Raw genomic sequence first — 15,894 nt, forward strand, 5'->3', positions numbered from 1 at the left:
GTGAGAATGCTTACTAACAGTATTTATAATAGGTAAAATTTAACTAACTCATTTTAAAGTTATTTTTCTTATATTAATTCATCTATATAATATCACATCATAATTAATCAATTTATATATATATTTTATTTTAATGATATAATTTTTAAATTATTATCTTAAATGATCCTTAAATAATAAAAAAATATTATTTTAGTTACAAACAATTGGAGCTTAGCTTTACACCTAGATCATCTTTAATGAAAAAAAAAATCAATTCATTAAGCCACTAGCATTGGAAATGTTATTCCACTCTGCAAAGTTTAGACTGTTTGCTTAAACTGAAAAATTCAATTTTTTTAAAAGTTAATCAATTTATCCGGCCACAAATCATGCAAATCACATTTAATCAAAATTGTATAAAAAAATAACGGCTGATCACAAATATTCCACACCGTTAACAATCGCACCTTCTGAATTTACCAAGAATATGGTTCAGGAAAAATTCCATGCAGAGAAAAAATGGATGTCATTCATCCATGCGGAGTATTAAAACACAGCAACCATGCCTAAAAGAATATCAGAGAGAACCTGTTTGAAACCAGTCTTGCTCATTTTTCTTGCTTTCTATGGATTTTGCTCTATTTTTGTGGTATGATTTATAAAGCGGTTGCACAATTTGCTGCTTTAAATTTCAGATTTATTAGACAAACGCTGTTATGGACCTGCTGTACGTTGGTAATTAAGCACCCCACTTATCCACTCGTTGCATTTCTCCTAGTTGGGATTACAGTTGATGTGGTAGTTTTGGATCAGATAATAATTTTTCCTAATATGGGAATTAAGGCAGTGTTCATAATTGATTCATAAAGTTGTATGCACGAACAGTACACCAGATCAGATATATATGGGTGATCAAAATCTTTGAGAGTCAACGTTAAGTCGTTAGTGGTTAATTGAATAACGAATTCCAAATTTTAATCCAACAAATATGTACAAGTCAAATTTTATACACGTTCACAATTCCAAATTATTGATTTAATTGTTAATCTATCAAAAGGTTAATATATTAAAAATATATTTAGACATAAAACCTTTTTTTTTATTAGTGCACTAATTTTAATTAATAATTTCAGCAGTACTAATCTATTAACCAATATTGTTATTGAGTATTTTTTTTCACCATAACATTAGTGTGAAATATCTATCAATATTGTTAATGATTAATTTTCGCTAAAAAATTTAATTAATTATTTTTAGTAAAATATCTCTTTTCAACTATAATTTTTACATTCACAAATTCAAACTCAATAGAATTGAGATTAAAACCACTTGGCTAACTAGTAAGATTTGTGGGTTGTTATTGATTATCCATGAACAATAGGATGAAGAATATATATATATATATATATATATATATATATATATATATATAAATTAGGTTACCTCTCCACAGCTGTTATGAAAAGTTCTAATTCAACCAAGGTGCCATACACATCATACATGTCATCGATTGAAGTTATTAGGCAATCACTTTGGTTAAACCTTTGCGGATATCACTGAACTGAGGCTCGAAGATCATTCCAACACAAACTACTCACCTTGATATTTCTTGGAGATCATTTTGAAGCGTTGACTGCACAATATTGAAGCAGCACCCGATTTGCATCTTTTCTTTTAGCATAAGATTCAATATACCACCTGGCTTCAAGCCTTTGGATTCTGTGGTAAAGTGGAAGCTCCAATGCATGATTCACTTGTTCTAAGAGCATAGTATTGCTTCTACCTTCTTTGAGGGCACCCCTTAGATGGAAGCTAGTGAATGCCTTGGCCTCATCCAGAATCTGTTCTCCTTCATAACTGAGAAATGATACCTCGTATAGACTCAACATTCCCTTCACATCTCTGCTAAGGCTTCCCTTCAAATTGCTGTTGTTGTCCTTCAACCTCTCAAATATATCTGCATTATTAAAGCATGAATTGAAGTCCTATATACAATTAAAACAGTAATAAGCAATTTATAAATATATATAAATAAAAAATAAGATTCATCTAAGTCAACTCTATAAATCATCAATTTTTATAAATAAAAAAAATATAATTTTAAAATACAATTTAGATTAATTAGATCTTATACCTGATGTTGCATCATAGCCATATTCCCTCATGAGCCTAAAGCATAGAGCAGTTTCGTGCATGCTTCTCTGTCTGTGATTCTACCAGTAAATCTTTCAGAAGAGAGACACCTGTGAAGGGCCTTTCCTATCTCCTTGTCAAAGTGGTAGCTAATGCCCAAGCGTTTCACATGGTCAACGAGTTCTAGTTTGACCCATGTATCTGCATTTCGATCATTAATCATTCTCCTCACGTCCTCTGGTAGCTTCCTGGCCCTCTACTCATATCTTAATTATATCCTATAAATATAGTATATATAATATTCAAGTAAATAGAGGGCGAATTTGTTTAAATTCAAAATATGATTTGTTTTTTAAAATAAGTATAAAATTATTTTTTTCAAAAATAGTGTTGGAAAATTGAAGGAGGTAAATATAAGGAAGATTTTATTTATAAACAATCATATATATGATGCTTAGATTTATCAGTCTTATCTTACTTATATAATATTTAATCTTTTCATTTTTACCATATCTGATATTTCTCTTCACACATATATTACAATATATAATAAAAGAGAGATACATTACTAATATGATGTTTAAAATAAGTGGATATTTAAATATTGTCATTCTAATTAAAAATCTTCAACTGAGATACTATATAATTAACAATTAATATTTTTTATATTAATTAGCAATATTTATATATTAATTATTTTTTAATTTACAAATTTTGATAATTTGAAAAAATTAATAATTTTTAACTAATGTTACATAAAAAATAATGTCAATATAATTAATTAAACAAAATAAGTATTTTACTGATTTGTGTATGAATAATTTTACATAAATAATTACACTAAAAATAATTTTTATATTAAAATAAATTTTAAAAAATTATGTAAATAATTTATATATTAATTCATCAAATTTAATTATAATTTGATAAAATAAAATATGTAAATTATTCAAAATAAAAACATATAAAATAAAATTAAAAAGATATATGTTAAATATTTTTAATTTATAAATTTTTATAAATTTTTTAAAAGAAAATAACTCTTGACTATTAATAATACATAGAAAATAATATTAAAGTAGCTAATTAAATAAAATAAGTGTTTTAATAATTTATTATTATGTCTATGAATAAAAGATTATTAGCTTATTTTTTATTAAGATATTTTTTTTTACTCATACTAAATGTTTTGATTTAAAAATAAAATGATGAAAATTATAAATTATAAAAGAATAAAAGTTAGAATTTAACCTTAATAATTTAATCAGTGGATTAACAAATACTGTTGTTGGTATATATGCTTGCATCTGTCAATGTTCAACGGTGTGTGGAACTTGTATTTGATGTTGGGGAATGGGGAGATCACATTTTATATATACCTGCATGTAGGTCTATAGCTATAAATTAATTTGTTCGCATTTTATACGTGTTGCCAACTTTAATCACCGACCCATTTGGTTCTCTAGTGACATGACATCGATAAATCTTATTTTCACTCTAAAAAGCCCATTCTTTAAAGCTAGCTACTTAATATCCAACTGCCATGGAATGTGGGCTTACCTTCAAAAACAAAGGTTGGTCTATTTCTCCCACTTCATTTTCTCCTCCTTTCTGTTTCTCTTGCAAAAAAAAAAAAAAACACAACAACGTGTATGCTTAGCCTTGTGATAAAAAAATACGTGGTTAGAAAAAGATACTTCATAAAAAAAATGTTAGTCATATTTTTTGGACATAGATTAATTATCAATAAAATCTATAAATATTTTATAAAAAAAACATGAATGGTAATAAAAAAAAATATAAAGATGCATTTCATCAGAACAATCAAACCAAAGAGAACATACATGAACTAATCACAAGCGTCATATTTAATAAAAATAGTTGAGCTCCACATAATACGTACCAATCATCCCTGTGGCCTGTGGGATGTGGGTTTTAGGTAAAATTCATTTGACAATAATGTTTTAGAATTCCATCATTGCATGGATGCATTTGAGATCCAATTAAGTGGATTCAAACCATTACGTTTGGCTTACAGGTTTGTACGAAAAGAAATTACACTTACTTTGTAACACAAAATCATCTATCTTTTTAAAATGGTGGTGTAAGGTTAATCTAATTTATAAATCATAATCATGAACATCCATTCAAGAGTAAATGTATATGCATTTAAAAACAGGGTAAATGTATATGCATTAAATTATTCTTTTCATTTATCATACATTTTGGTACGTGGAGAGTACTTATAAGATTTCTTTGAGGCTGAAGACTCAAGAAAAAAAGACAAGGGAGCAAGTAACAACAGCCAAAAATCTTAATTGACCATTTGCTTCTGAATTGCCATTCATTTGTGTCCGTGACTGATGATAGAGATTGCTTTCGTCTCTAGTATTTGTTTGCACATGAGGTGTGGACAAGGCAGATTGTGTTATTTGGAACCAAAATTGACGTGTCTAGAACGCTTCTTATACTCTTTTCATCTCATATTTGTCTTTTAAAATTTGTGTATTAAAAGAGTTTAAATGTAATTATATACCTACTTCCTAATTAACATCTTTTTCTTCTCAATCTACGTTTTTCATTATACTTTATTCTTTTTTAAGATATGTATGTGTGTGTATGTGTGAGTGATGATTTCCGATTTTGTTTTACCATATCTCGTTGTTTGTAATGAATTCCGTTTAAGAAAAAGAAAAAATATAAAAAAGTGTTTTATTAGTGATAAACTTAAGATTTTTCACAAATAATTTTATCAGCACGAGTTTTAAGTTGGTTTGATTAATGTAACATCACAGATGTCACAATATACAAAGTATATATACTCGTGTTAATTAATTATTCTATAGTCATCTATGATGATTAGACCATGCCTTAGTCCACCTAGACTTTAAGTACTTGTAAAACAAAATAAATCTATGCGCAACAGCTTAAGTTTTAGAAAAAGAATCATTCATTAAAAAAAACATTACTTTTGGAATGAAAAGAATTTTTAATGTATTCCATTTTCTTACAAACTTCACAAATAATATCGATTTTGTAAAAAAAATTGAGCTGTTCTTTGCAAGACCGTGTTTGAAAAGTTTTTTATGTTAAGAACATTTTCATCGTCTTTTTTGTAAACAAGAATGCTCTAAATTGATTATTTAGTTCATCCATATCAATATTGTAAAGATGGTAATGTGTTTTAGTAGTGAAAAAAGCTTTGTGTCATCATATTATTTAAATATATGGTTTTCGGTGAAAATAAAACCTTATGTTTACTATCACAATTTTTTTTGACAGTGAAATCACTGACAAAAAGTGAGTTGTGACCTTAATTGAATCAATTAATAATTGATGATCTGACTAATTCAAATCTCATATTGGATCAATCATATTATTGACTCACATTAATCCAATTTGACCTAGTTAATTTTATGATTGAATCAATAAACTAGTTTTATAATCATATTCAATGGTATAGTTTTATATTTGTACAGTTTTTAAATCCTTTAATTTCAATGCGTATTCATCTAAAGTGTTACATATTCACTAGTTTTTGCTTGATTCGCCTCTAAACCACATTGTAGTAGAAAAACATTTGCTCTGATACCCCTATGTAAGTTATAACACCCCTGATCTTACATGTTGGTTTATAAGGACAATCATTAATCTTGAAAGTAGTCGGACATTATAAGTGATATCAGAACTAGTCGTGACTGTCTCGGAATAGACTAACTACACAGGATTCTGATCAATAAAGAATTTAAATAGAGTATTATAAAATGTGAATTGTTGAGACGATGACTTTTAGGGGTGTTATAAGTAATATCAAAATTGATCATCGATATCTCAAAATGAGTATATGTAGAGGATCATAACCAATGAAAAAGTTAAATAAAGTATTATAAAATATGAGTCATCGAGACATTGATTTTCAAAAGTTTTACATTTAATATCAATTGAGACCTCAATTTTACTAAACTTTAGGTTCCAAAAATGTTATTTTCAATTTTATTAGAATATTGTAAGGTGCTAATATTTTTACATTTTATCTCCACAATCTAAGGAAATATGTTTGTTTTCTTTTTTAATTATGAGATTTCATTAAAAAGAATATTATAGTTACTTAAAAGAATATTGTGATGTAAGAAAATGTGACCGAAAGAAATTCCACTAAAAAAGATTAGTCAATTTTTTTAACAAAAAATAAAAATTAATAAAATTAATAAATATTTTACATAAATGTCATGATAAAAAAAAAAATCAAGAAATTCACAATTATCTTGTAGTATAAAGAATTCAAAAGTTACCTCTACTTTCATCATGGACTTGAATCCTCTCCATTTATTCCATTATTAAACTTTTGAAAAAATAAGTGTTATTTTCCATAAAATATGCATCATCTCTGTTTGATTTATTTTTCTAAAAGCTTATAAAAGTGAAAGAAATGGAGAGGATCCCTCAAAAATCTAGCACGAGACACATGTGTACAACTTTAGATAATTGCTTGGTAAATAAATTTTAAGTAAGATGTGAGATTGACAATTAGTCTCATGATTGATTGATTAAAAAAATCAAAATTTATAAAAATATTTCATAATTTCGACGAAGAGTCAAAGTTCCTCGTTGCAATAATTACTAAAAAAAATTATTGTATTAGTTCTGTCTCTTGTTAGAACTAGACCTTTTTTACAGCTTTGATAAGGAATTATCATTTCTCTCACCTTTTTTATACCTTCATAAGAAATTATCATTTCTCAATCAGTTCCCTCCCTTAATTATTTTCTAAATTATTTAGAAACTACTCCATTAGTTCTTTTTTCCTTTTTAAAAATCCGTTTACATTTGGAAAATAATTTGACTTTGATTTATTTGCTTATTCAAAAGTGTAATATAACATTAGTTAATATTTTTTTAATTATATAAGTATTTTATACGTAATCCTTAATTATGTAATATATTTATTATAACTAATTAAAAATAATAATAGAAATCATATAATGAAATAAAACTAATTCTAACCTAAATAATTATATTTAATATAAATTTAAATTTATATAATATTCTTTTAAGTGAACAACTCAAAAAAAAGAAAAAAAGTTAACATATACAGATTTTAAAATTTTCACAAGTAGATTTACCAATTTATGCATATTGTAGACGTTTACATGTTTATATTGTTAGATTTCATCTCAAAATTAATAATAAAAATAGAGTTTGATATTATATTAGATTTTATTTTAAAATTAATTCACATCAAATGAAGTTTCTCAACCGATATATAAATTACACTCGTAATTGATGTGAAACTTGAATATTTTTTAATAATAAAATTTAAAATAAGAAGTAAAAAAATGGTGGCATTCACTCAAGGTCTGATAATCTTCTGCACAAGAAACCAAATGAAATTATGCAATGCTGGCGTGATGAGAAGCTTGAGAGAGAGACAGAGAGAGAGATAAGGCCGTACAGTACTGCATAGCAGTGAATGCTCAAAAAAGGGAAAGCCTATTCCCACAAGTAAAAAACTGAGTCTCTAACGCAAAATGTGGTGTCATTCATTGCGTACTTGTTTTGTATCATTACATCACGGTAATAAATAATTTCACCCCCCCTCCCCTCACACTTTCACAAACTACCACACTCTCATGGTACAAGAAAAAACATCAATGCCAGATTGGGTTGATGGTGAAAACACCTAGTTGGATAATCACTAATCTCAATTTTTTTTTTAAAAAAAAAACTTAGGTAAAGGATTTGTAAATGAGTAAACAGTTTTTATTTGTCTCTGGAATGGAAATTAGGTGTTATTACATTATTTTTAAATTTTTAAAATGTTAATTATTTATTAATATCATTTTCGTTTTTAAATATATGCTAATATTATCATTAAGTTATACTTTTTTTAAAATTTTAAACTAATGTGAATATTGTTGATTAACTCTTTCAAGGATTTTGTTTTATTAACTTTCTTCGCTTCAATAATTAATGTGAATGCATCTTCCAAGTTTATGGATTAAAATATAGTTTATTCATTTGTAAATGTCTGTCATTATTTTAGCACTAAATTGTATGAGAAATAAATAATTTGCAATTGGATTGATTTCAAGACGATGAATTACTATTCTCAAATTTCGACAGATTTGAAATCATGTAAAAAGTAATGCATGGATCTTGCTAACTACTCCATTGATTAAAGTAAAAATCATGTATAAGTAGTATTTTAGATCACATTGATTAAAGAATTAAAAAAATATTTATTATAAAAATAATGAAAAATAATTTTATATATTTTAACATTTATAAAAAAAATTGGTGAGTAGATAAAATTATCTTTCTGGATTTGCGCAACTCAGCTTTTTCTGCCTCATCATGAAAATGGCTTCAACTACGACCCGTACAATTATTGTACAATACGGCCATAGCATAAGCACATAGTCGCATACTTATCTACTGTGGTGTATAATATATATTTTTTTTGAACGAGTGGTGTACAATACTACTACTATCTTATAAATGCTTTTTATTACACATTTTTAGAATTAATCGTATTTTTAATCTATCAAAATAAAACAATGTTTGTTTTTAATATGCCAAGAATATCAATTTTTAGTTGGTCTAATAGTATGTTTAAAAACATGTTAAAAATAAAGACATCATATTTGAGTTGCAAAAACTTATAACTACTTAGATTTTGAAAATCACATTCAAAACTTAATTATAAATCACATCAGGATTGTGTAAAACGGGACTTACTCAAAGTTTCAAAATTAAATCTGGTAGATAGAAAGGAAAGAAATACAATTGAGGGAAGAAATTATTAGTCAAGTTTTACAATAAACATTAATCATGGACAAAGCTGTTAGATTTTTCAGATTAATACTACGGTAATCCAAAATATAATTTGCTAAAAATAAAATGAATCATATATAATTTTTAGTTTCTTAAAAATAATTTACTTTCTTCATAAATATTTTTTATATCATCAACTAATCAATAATCATATCAAATATAACTTTTAAAATCATTCTAATAAAATTTTCAATAAAAAACAACGTTGTCAAACATTGTCTTATATAATATATTTTTTCTTTTTATAAAAAAAAATACAGTGTTCAAACTTGAATATGGAATTCACGTGGAACCATATCTGCCAATATCATAGGGGAACCCGAAAGGAAAAATAAACTCAGAATTAACAAAACGAAAAAAAATGTGAAGTTGCATTTTCATATTAGTAAAAAGGGGAGGAACTGTTGAAGAATGAAGATGGGTTGGAGTAAGGGGGACAGTATCTTTGGATTGAAAAATTGAGGCAAAGTATGGTTTTTCTGAAATATTCAGTCTGCAAATCGCACTTGCCCATCCTCGATAGGTTACCTTTTTTTTTTAAGATTCTTCTATATTTTCTTTGTTACATATTGTACTTCTAATTATTTTTAATTAATTTATACATATTATCTTAATTAAAAAAATTAATTTTTAAAAAATTATATTTTATCTTTTAAGTAAAATGAGAGAAAGTATTAATAAAATAAAAATATAATTTAAGCAAACACATCAATTAAATAATCAATATTGGAAACATTTATTGACTTTTATTCTTTTGTATTTTTATTTTTTATTCTTTTTTACTTTTTATTCAAACAAACATTGAATGAACTTGTTTCTCTATATATTTTAAATCGTGTAAATAATAAGAACACAAATAAGTAAAAAAACAAAAGTTTTCAATTTTAAAATAGAAATTTCAAAATCATTTATAATTTTATTTATTTATGCTTCCTTTTTAACCAATTTTTTTTAGTTTTATACTATTTTATCATTAAGGTTTTTCGAAAAAATTAATTATATTAGAAACTATATATGGTTTAATCGGACCAAAGGGGCTCTATCTGTTTCGTTTCACTCTTGTCACGTGTTTTTAGGTGACACATATCTCAATGCAAACTTAAAAAAAAAAAAAGTACTAAATTAAGAGGGAGTTAATGGAGTGCAACTCATCCCAACAATATCAAGACTAATTAATAAAAGAAAAAACATAAATAAAGAAAAAGATTAAGTTAATATTTAATATTTAATTACTTTTTTTAAAAAAATAATCTGAATTTAATGCGCACGAATATTTTATTCACTGCAGTACTTGTGAAGTGTAGGAATATTATTAGGGTTGTAGGAGTTTATGACATTATCATCATATAGCATTTTTATAGGCTGAAATGTAATTTTGTTCTTTTTAATTTTTTAAATTTATGATTTTAATTTTTTTAATTTTTAATTATAATATTTGATTTTTTAGTTTTACAAATTTATTATTTTAATTTTATTAATAGATTATTAATTAATAATTGTTATTATTAGAGATATTAAATTAAATAAAAATTATTAATCATTAAAATTTTTAATAAAAAACTATTAATTCTAACATAGTATTAATATTGGTGGAATCACATGCGACAGTGAAGGGAGGAAAAGTGTTGATAATTTATTTATTTAATAATTAATAATTTTAATTAATTTATAATTAATTTAATAATTCAATTAATTATAACAGAAGAACTAAAATTATTAATTTATAAAATTAAAAAGACCAAATGTGAGACTTAAAATCTTAGAAAATCAAAATTATAGATTTAAAAATTAGAAAAATCAAAATTATAATTTAAGCTTTTTTTTTATCAAGTATCATCATATAGTATAAATTACTTGAAGGTTAAATTAATTTTATCCTTGAATTTATTATTTAAGTTTAATTTAATTATGTAATTTTTTAATTCTTTTGCGTTTAGTTTGATTATCTAATTTTGAAAATTAATTTTTTCAATTTGATATAAATTAAATTTACGATGTTAAAAAATGTTCATTTTACAGCTATTTAGAAATAATCTTATCTAAAATTATGATTACTTTTCCTTGAAAATCATAAACACACAAGAAGATGAAGATTTTCATCCTAATCCATTTTATTTGACACCGACGTATCAAGCATGATTCCATGGATGAAAAAACCTAACATTATTACCACGTATAATAAATTTTGAAAAAGGAACCCCGTTGAGTAAGTGCGTTCGTAATTTCGTATACTCCAGCTGGAAACGCCGTTCGCAATAGCAAGATCGAGACAAACAAAAGCTGAACGTGAACCATATACTGTTACTAGTACTTTTTAACCCCTACGTTGTTTATAGTAGTACTACTCCATTATTATTATTAAATATATTTCATAAAATCTAAATAAAAAAAATTAAATAAATAACATATGTACTAAAACTGTAAAATCTCTTTATATTATTATTATTATTTAATTACAATAATTTTATTGATTCTTATGATCATTATTTAGAATTTATATTAAAAATTATTCTAATTAATCAGTTTATTAAAATCTTCGTAACAATACATGCTTCCTTAACTCGCAAATAAAGTTATATAATAACATGATAAAATGTACAATGAAACTATATTACCGACATATTTTTCTGAATAAAATAATTCTATAATTTGTCCAGTAAATGTAAAATAAATAAATAAAAGAAATAAGCGGAAGAGAAATTAGTAAAATGAAAATCTTTCTTTATTTAATATGAGAGAAACATGTGAGAAAGTATCACTTCTTATCCTATTATTTTTAATTTAATAACTATGCAATAAATTACAAAAATAAATTTATTTTCTTTTTCTTTATTTTTTCATATTTTTTAATTATTTTTAGTTTTCGAAATTATTTATTTATATTTTCCATTTTTATTTTATTTCTCATATGGGATATGGCACAGATCATTAACGTGAGTCATAAGTGATAGTGTACAATTCATGCCAATAAAGATAGAATCTATTACATTTATACTTTCACAAAAAAAAGAAGCATTTATACAATTTAAATCTGTAGAAAAGCATTCGAATACCCTACATGGCAATTATGAATATTTTTATATCTTAAAAAAGTTGGAACAAGGACTATGCCCTAAGATTGTAAGACACGCATAGGGAGTGTTGTCAAACTTGTACTAGCAATGACAGCTGGATTGCCACGCTCACCTTCTTTATCCATCCAACACTTACACCACATCATTTTATTATTGCACCATGTTTGCCACAACCATACATTGTGTACGATCGTCTCTACTCTCTAGGACATTTATGATAATTAAATACATTTCCATTTCAGACCTTAACCAGTCCTTTCTTTAATTAAAAACTTTGACATTATTAGTCTCATTTGTTACCAATAATATCATCCTCAAATTTGTGTTAAGTAAGTAATGTTTTTGTTATACTAGACTATATAAGTCAGTCTGTTTTTTTTATGAAAGATAATTTTATTTTATTCAAGTAAAGTTATACTAATATATAGTCAAATTTTTCTTTTTGAAAATTTCACATATCTACATATTTAAAATTTGAATTCTAGATTGATAGTAATATTATTAAACACATAAACCAACCCATAAAGTTATTATATTTAGAAGAAAAAAAAGTTATATATCTACTATAATAATAATACTTGAAATAAAAACTTTTTCATGTATAAAAATCCTATTTTGTTTAAGTTAACATCCTGATACATGTTTGATTTATAGTTATAAAATTAATTTGGGACGAAAAACAATTTTATCAACAAATCATAACTCTTCTATTTTTCATTTTATTTTTTAACTGGTGGAGTTTTATTAAAACACACGGTAACACTTTTAGCTACAAACCAAACATTCACTTAAAAAATGCAAGCATAATTGCCTTCAAACAAAGAGATACATGATCTCAAAAAAAAAAAAGAATTAGAGATTAATCATTAAGTTCAAATTGATTAGTGGCTAAAATATATGTAATATTGTTTAGGTAAATTATCAAGTAAAATAAACAATTAGTTGAATTTGATTAGGGAAAAAAACATCTGACATAGTGGTCCCTTCTCCTAATCGTAGAGTTATTCTGACACAGTACTGTGCCCAGTGTGGAGTTCTCGAGTGAACAGCTTTGGCCAGCTGTTACTGGGCACAGTAACGGCACCATTTGCCACACACCACATCATCCTTCTTTCTGGGTATTTGAAATCCACCCTGGCAGATGATGTGGCACACTCCTCCATGATGTGATGAACTTATCTCACAAGCCACTTTTCAAGCACATTTTCCTTTCCCCTATAAAAACCTCTTCCCTCACCAGAGTTCTCCACTACTACTCAGCATTTTTCAGAGTAGAACCTTCACTCTGCTATCCCCCATATTCCTGTGTTTCCTTTGAAAAAAAAAGAAGAAGAAAAAACATGTCTAGGTTTTTTGGATTCTTCTTTGTGGGTCTTACGTTGATGTTGGTCGGTGTGGCAAATGCTATGGCTAACTCTTCCAACAAATTTGATCAACTCTTCCAACCAAGTTGGGCTTTTGACCACTTTATTCATGAAAGGGATCTTCTCAAACTCAAACTTGACAAATTTTCCGGTAAATCACCTTTTTTTGTGTCTTTTTTTTTCCACCCTCAAAACCTTATCACAAGCCTTTTATTAGTTATGATCATTGACCCCCTCCATTGAGAAATTTAATAATGACATTATGGTGTTATTACCTTATTGTGAAATTGCTTATTTTGTGTTAGTAACTGATATTAACTTGGGACATTTTCAGGGGCTGGTTTTACTTCCAAGAGCAAGTATATGTTTGGGAAAGTTACCATCCAGCTTAAGCTCGTGGAAGGTGACTCTGCTGGAACAGTCACTGCTTTCTATGTAAGTGAACAAATTTCATTCTAATTCAATTAGTTATTTTATTAATTTTCTTAATCTTTAATTAATGTTTGTCATTATAACTTAATTCAATTAAATATAAATACTAACTTGGCAAGTTATGTGGCGTTAACCATTCATTCATTACTCATCTATGGAGATGCTCTACCTTTGGGACCCCATTGAATGCAAACAATTTAAATCGATAGAAACAACATTTCCCTAAATACAGAATGTTGTTTTCCTCTTTTTATTTATTTATTTTGTAATCAATAAAAAGTCTAACAACACAGTTATTAGTGGCAGCTACCTCCTACTACCGTCTTACCCTCGTGATTTACTTTAGATCCAATTAATATTCGCATTTATAACTTTTGTCCCCAACTTTCCAATCTACGAACCAATGCTTGGTTAAATTCTGTTGTTGGAACTTTATTTTCACCATGATCATCCTGTTATTCTGTGGCTGTATTGACTTTTCACTTTTCTTTTTCTTTTTTTTTGTGATTCAATTATTGCGGAATCTAAATGAATCTGACACGGTGATTAATTGATGTGACGTAGATGTCATCGGACGGTCCAAGCCACAACGAGTTTGATTTTGAGTTTCTAGGCAACATCACAGGGGAACCTTACTCGGTCCAAACCAACGTGTATGTGAACGGTGTGGGCAACAGGGAGCAAAGGCTCAACCTTTGGTTCGACCCCACCAAGGATTTTCACTCATACTCTATCTTCTGGAATCAACGTCAAGTTGTGTAAGCACCCATTCCCCTTCTTAATTATGCATATTAAAGTTTAAGTATTTAATGTAATCATGTAACTTTAGAGTTATGGCATGTTTGAGGCGATGGTCAAAACCAATTATGAAATTAAGGTGAATATGAAACAACATATAGTTTTGAAAAAATCATGTTGACATTATAATTTTGAAGTAATAACCATGATTTTAAAGATATCCAAAAACGCTACTACTGTTTTTTAAATTAATAAGTGATGAGGTTCAATAACAAAAATTCACTATAGGGAATAATAGTTCACAATGGGTCTGAATAAAGCTGTAAAATTGCCTGCTTTTTCCATTATGGTGGTTGAGCTATCATAGACTTGGTTTTACTGGGTATCCATTGGGGATCACACAAAAACAAAAATCCCATGGAAAAGGAATTGGAATCTTGGACAATTATGGGTCTTTAGCAGAATATGTAGGTACATTTGTTTGTGCTATCATGAGCATCATTTAATTTTGCATGTAGTACATATGCAAGTTGCAAGACTTTTTTTTTATAATTGTACTGTTAAAAAATATAAATTGAATCAAATTCACACACATGAGATTTAGTACAATTTTAAATGTTTGTACATACTGTTATCAACACATTCTTAGATTATAATGTTGTTGTATGTTTTTTTGTTTATGTGATCAGATTTTTGGTGGATGAGACACCAATAAGGGTGCACACAAACATGGAGCACAAGGGAATTCCATTTCCTAAGGACCAACCCATGGGTGTGTATAGTTCAATTTGGAATGCTGATGATTGGGCCACGCAGGGTGGTCGTGTAAAAACAGATTGGAGCCACGCACCATTCATTGCCACATACAAGAACTTTGAGATCAATGCTTGTGAGTGTCCCGTGTCAGTGGCTGCAATGGATAATGCTAAGAAGTGCACTAGCAGTGAGGGCAAGAAGTATTGGTGGGATGAGCCTAATTTGGCTGAACTCAACCTGCACCAGAGCCACCAGCTTATGTGGGTTAGGGCAAGACACATTTTCTATGACTATTGCACTGACACTGCTAGGTTCCCGGTCTCGCCTGCTGAGTGTGTCCATCACCGTCACAACTGAGCAAAAAATAACTTATTAAAATTAGTCTTCCATATTTTGTTCTAATTTTAAGGGAAGTTATGAAGATAGGATTGGGGAATAAGAAAAGAAAATGGTGGGTGGAGAACAAAGTTGTGGAACATGTCCTCCATGTTTCTGCTTGTAATATATTGCCACAGTATAACTAATGTGAATTATTGGTTTTTCTTCTTGTATATTCAAATTTATCTAATTTTTTAAGTTTC

General features: G+C 27.1%; 1 protein-coding gene and 1 pseudogene across 1 annotated transcript; one reads left to right on the forward strand and one right to left on the reverse strand.

Moving 5' to 3' along the window:
- Positions 1 to 1,421: 1,421 nt before the first annotated feature.
- On the reverse strand, positions 1,422 to 13,186 carry LOC106799120 (tricyclene synthase TPS4, chloroplastic-like; annotated as a pseudogene).
- An 85-nt stretch (positions 13,187 to 13,271) lies between these two features.
- On the forward strand, positions 13,272 to 15,894 carry LOC100786906 (xyloglucan endotransglucosylase/hydrolase protein 9-like). Its single transcript, NM_001254510.2, has 4 exons — positions 13,272 to 13,538; positions 13,722 to 13,822; positions 14,384 to 14,577; positions 15,247 to 15,894. Exons 1-4 carry the CDS (start codon positions 13,364 to 13,366, stop codon positions 15,668 to 15,670), a joined length of 894 nt encoding a protein of 297 aa, NP_001241439.1. The 5' UTR covers positions 13,272 to 13,363; the 3' UTR covers positions 15,671 to 15,894.

The sequence above is a fragment of the Glycine max genome (assembly GCF_000004515.6).
Source record: "Glycine max cultivar Williams 82 chromosome 6 unlocalized genomic scaffold, Glycine_max_v4.0 Gm06_scaffold_98, whole genome shotgun sequence".
Taxonomy (NCBI): domain Eukaryota; kingdom Viridiplantae; phylum Streptophyta; class Magnoliopsida; order Fabales; family Fabaceae; genus Glycine; species Glycine max.

Bases quoted from the DNA above. Each gene is read 5' to 3' on its own strand.
- LOC100786906 (NM_001254510.2), top strand. From the start codon at position 13,364: ATGTCTAGGTTTTTTGGATTCTTCTTTGTGGGTCTTACGTTGATGTTG. The intron at 13,823-14,383 runs GTAAGTGAACAA...GATGTGACGTAG, and splicing joins GAACAGTCACTGCTTTCTAT to ATGTCATCGGACGGTCCAAG. The intron at 14,578-15,246 runs GTAAGCACCCAT...TTATGTGATCAG, and splicing joins TGGAATCAACGTCAAGTTGT to ATTTTTGGTGGATGAGACAC.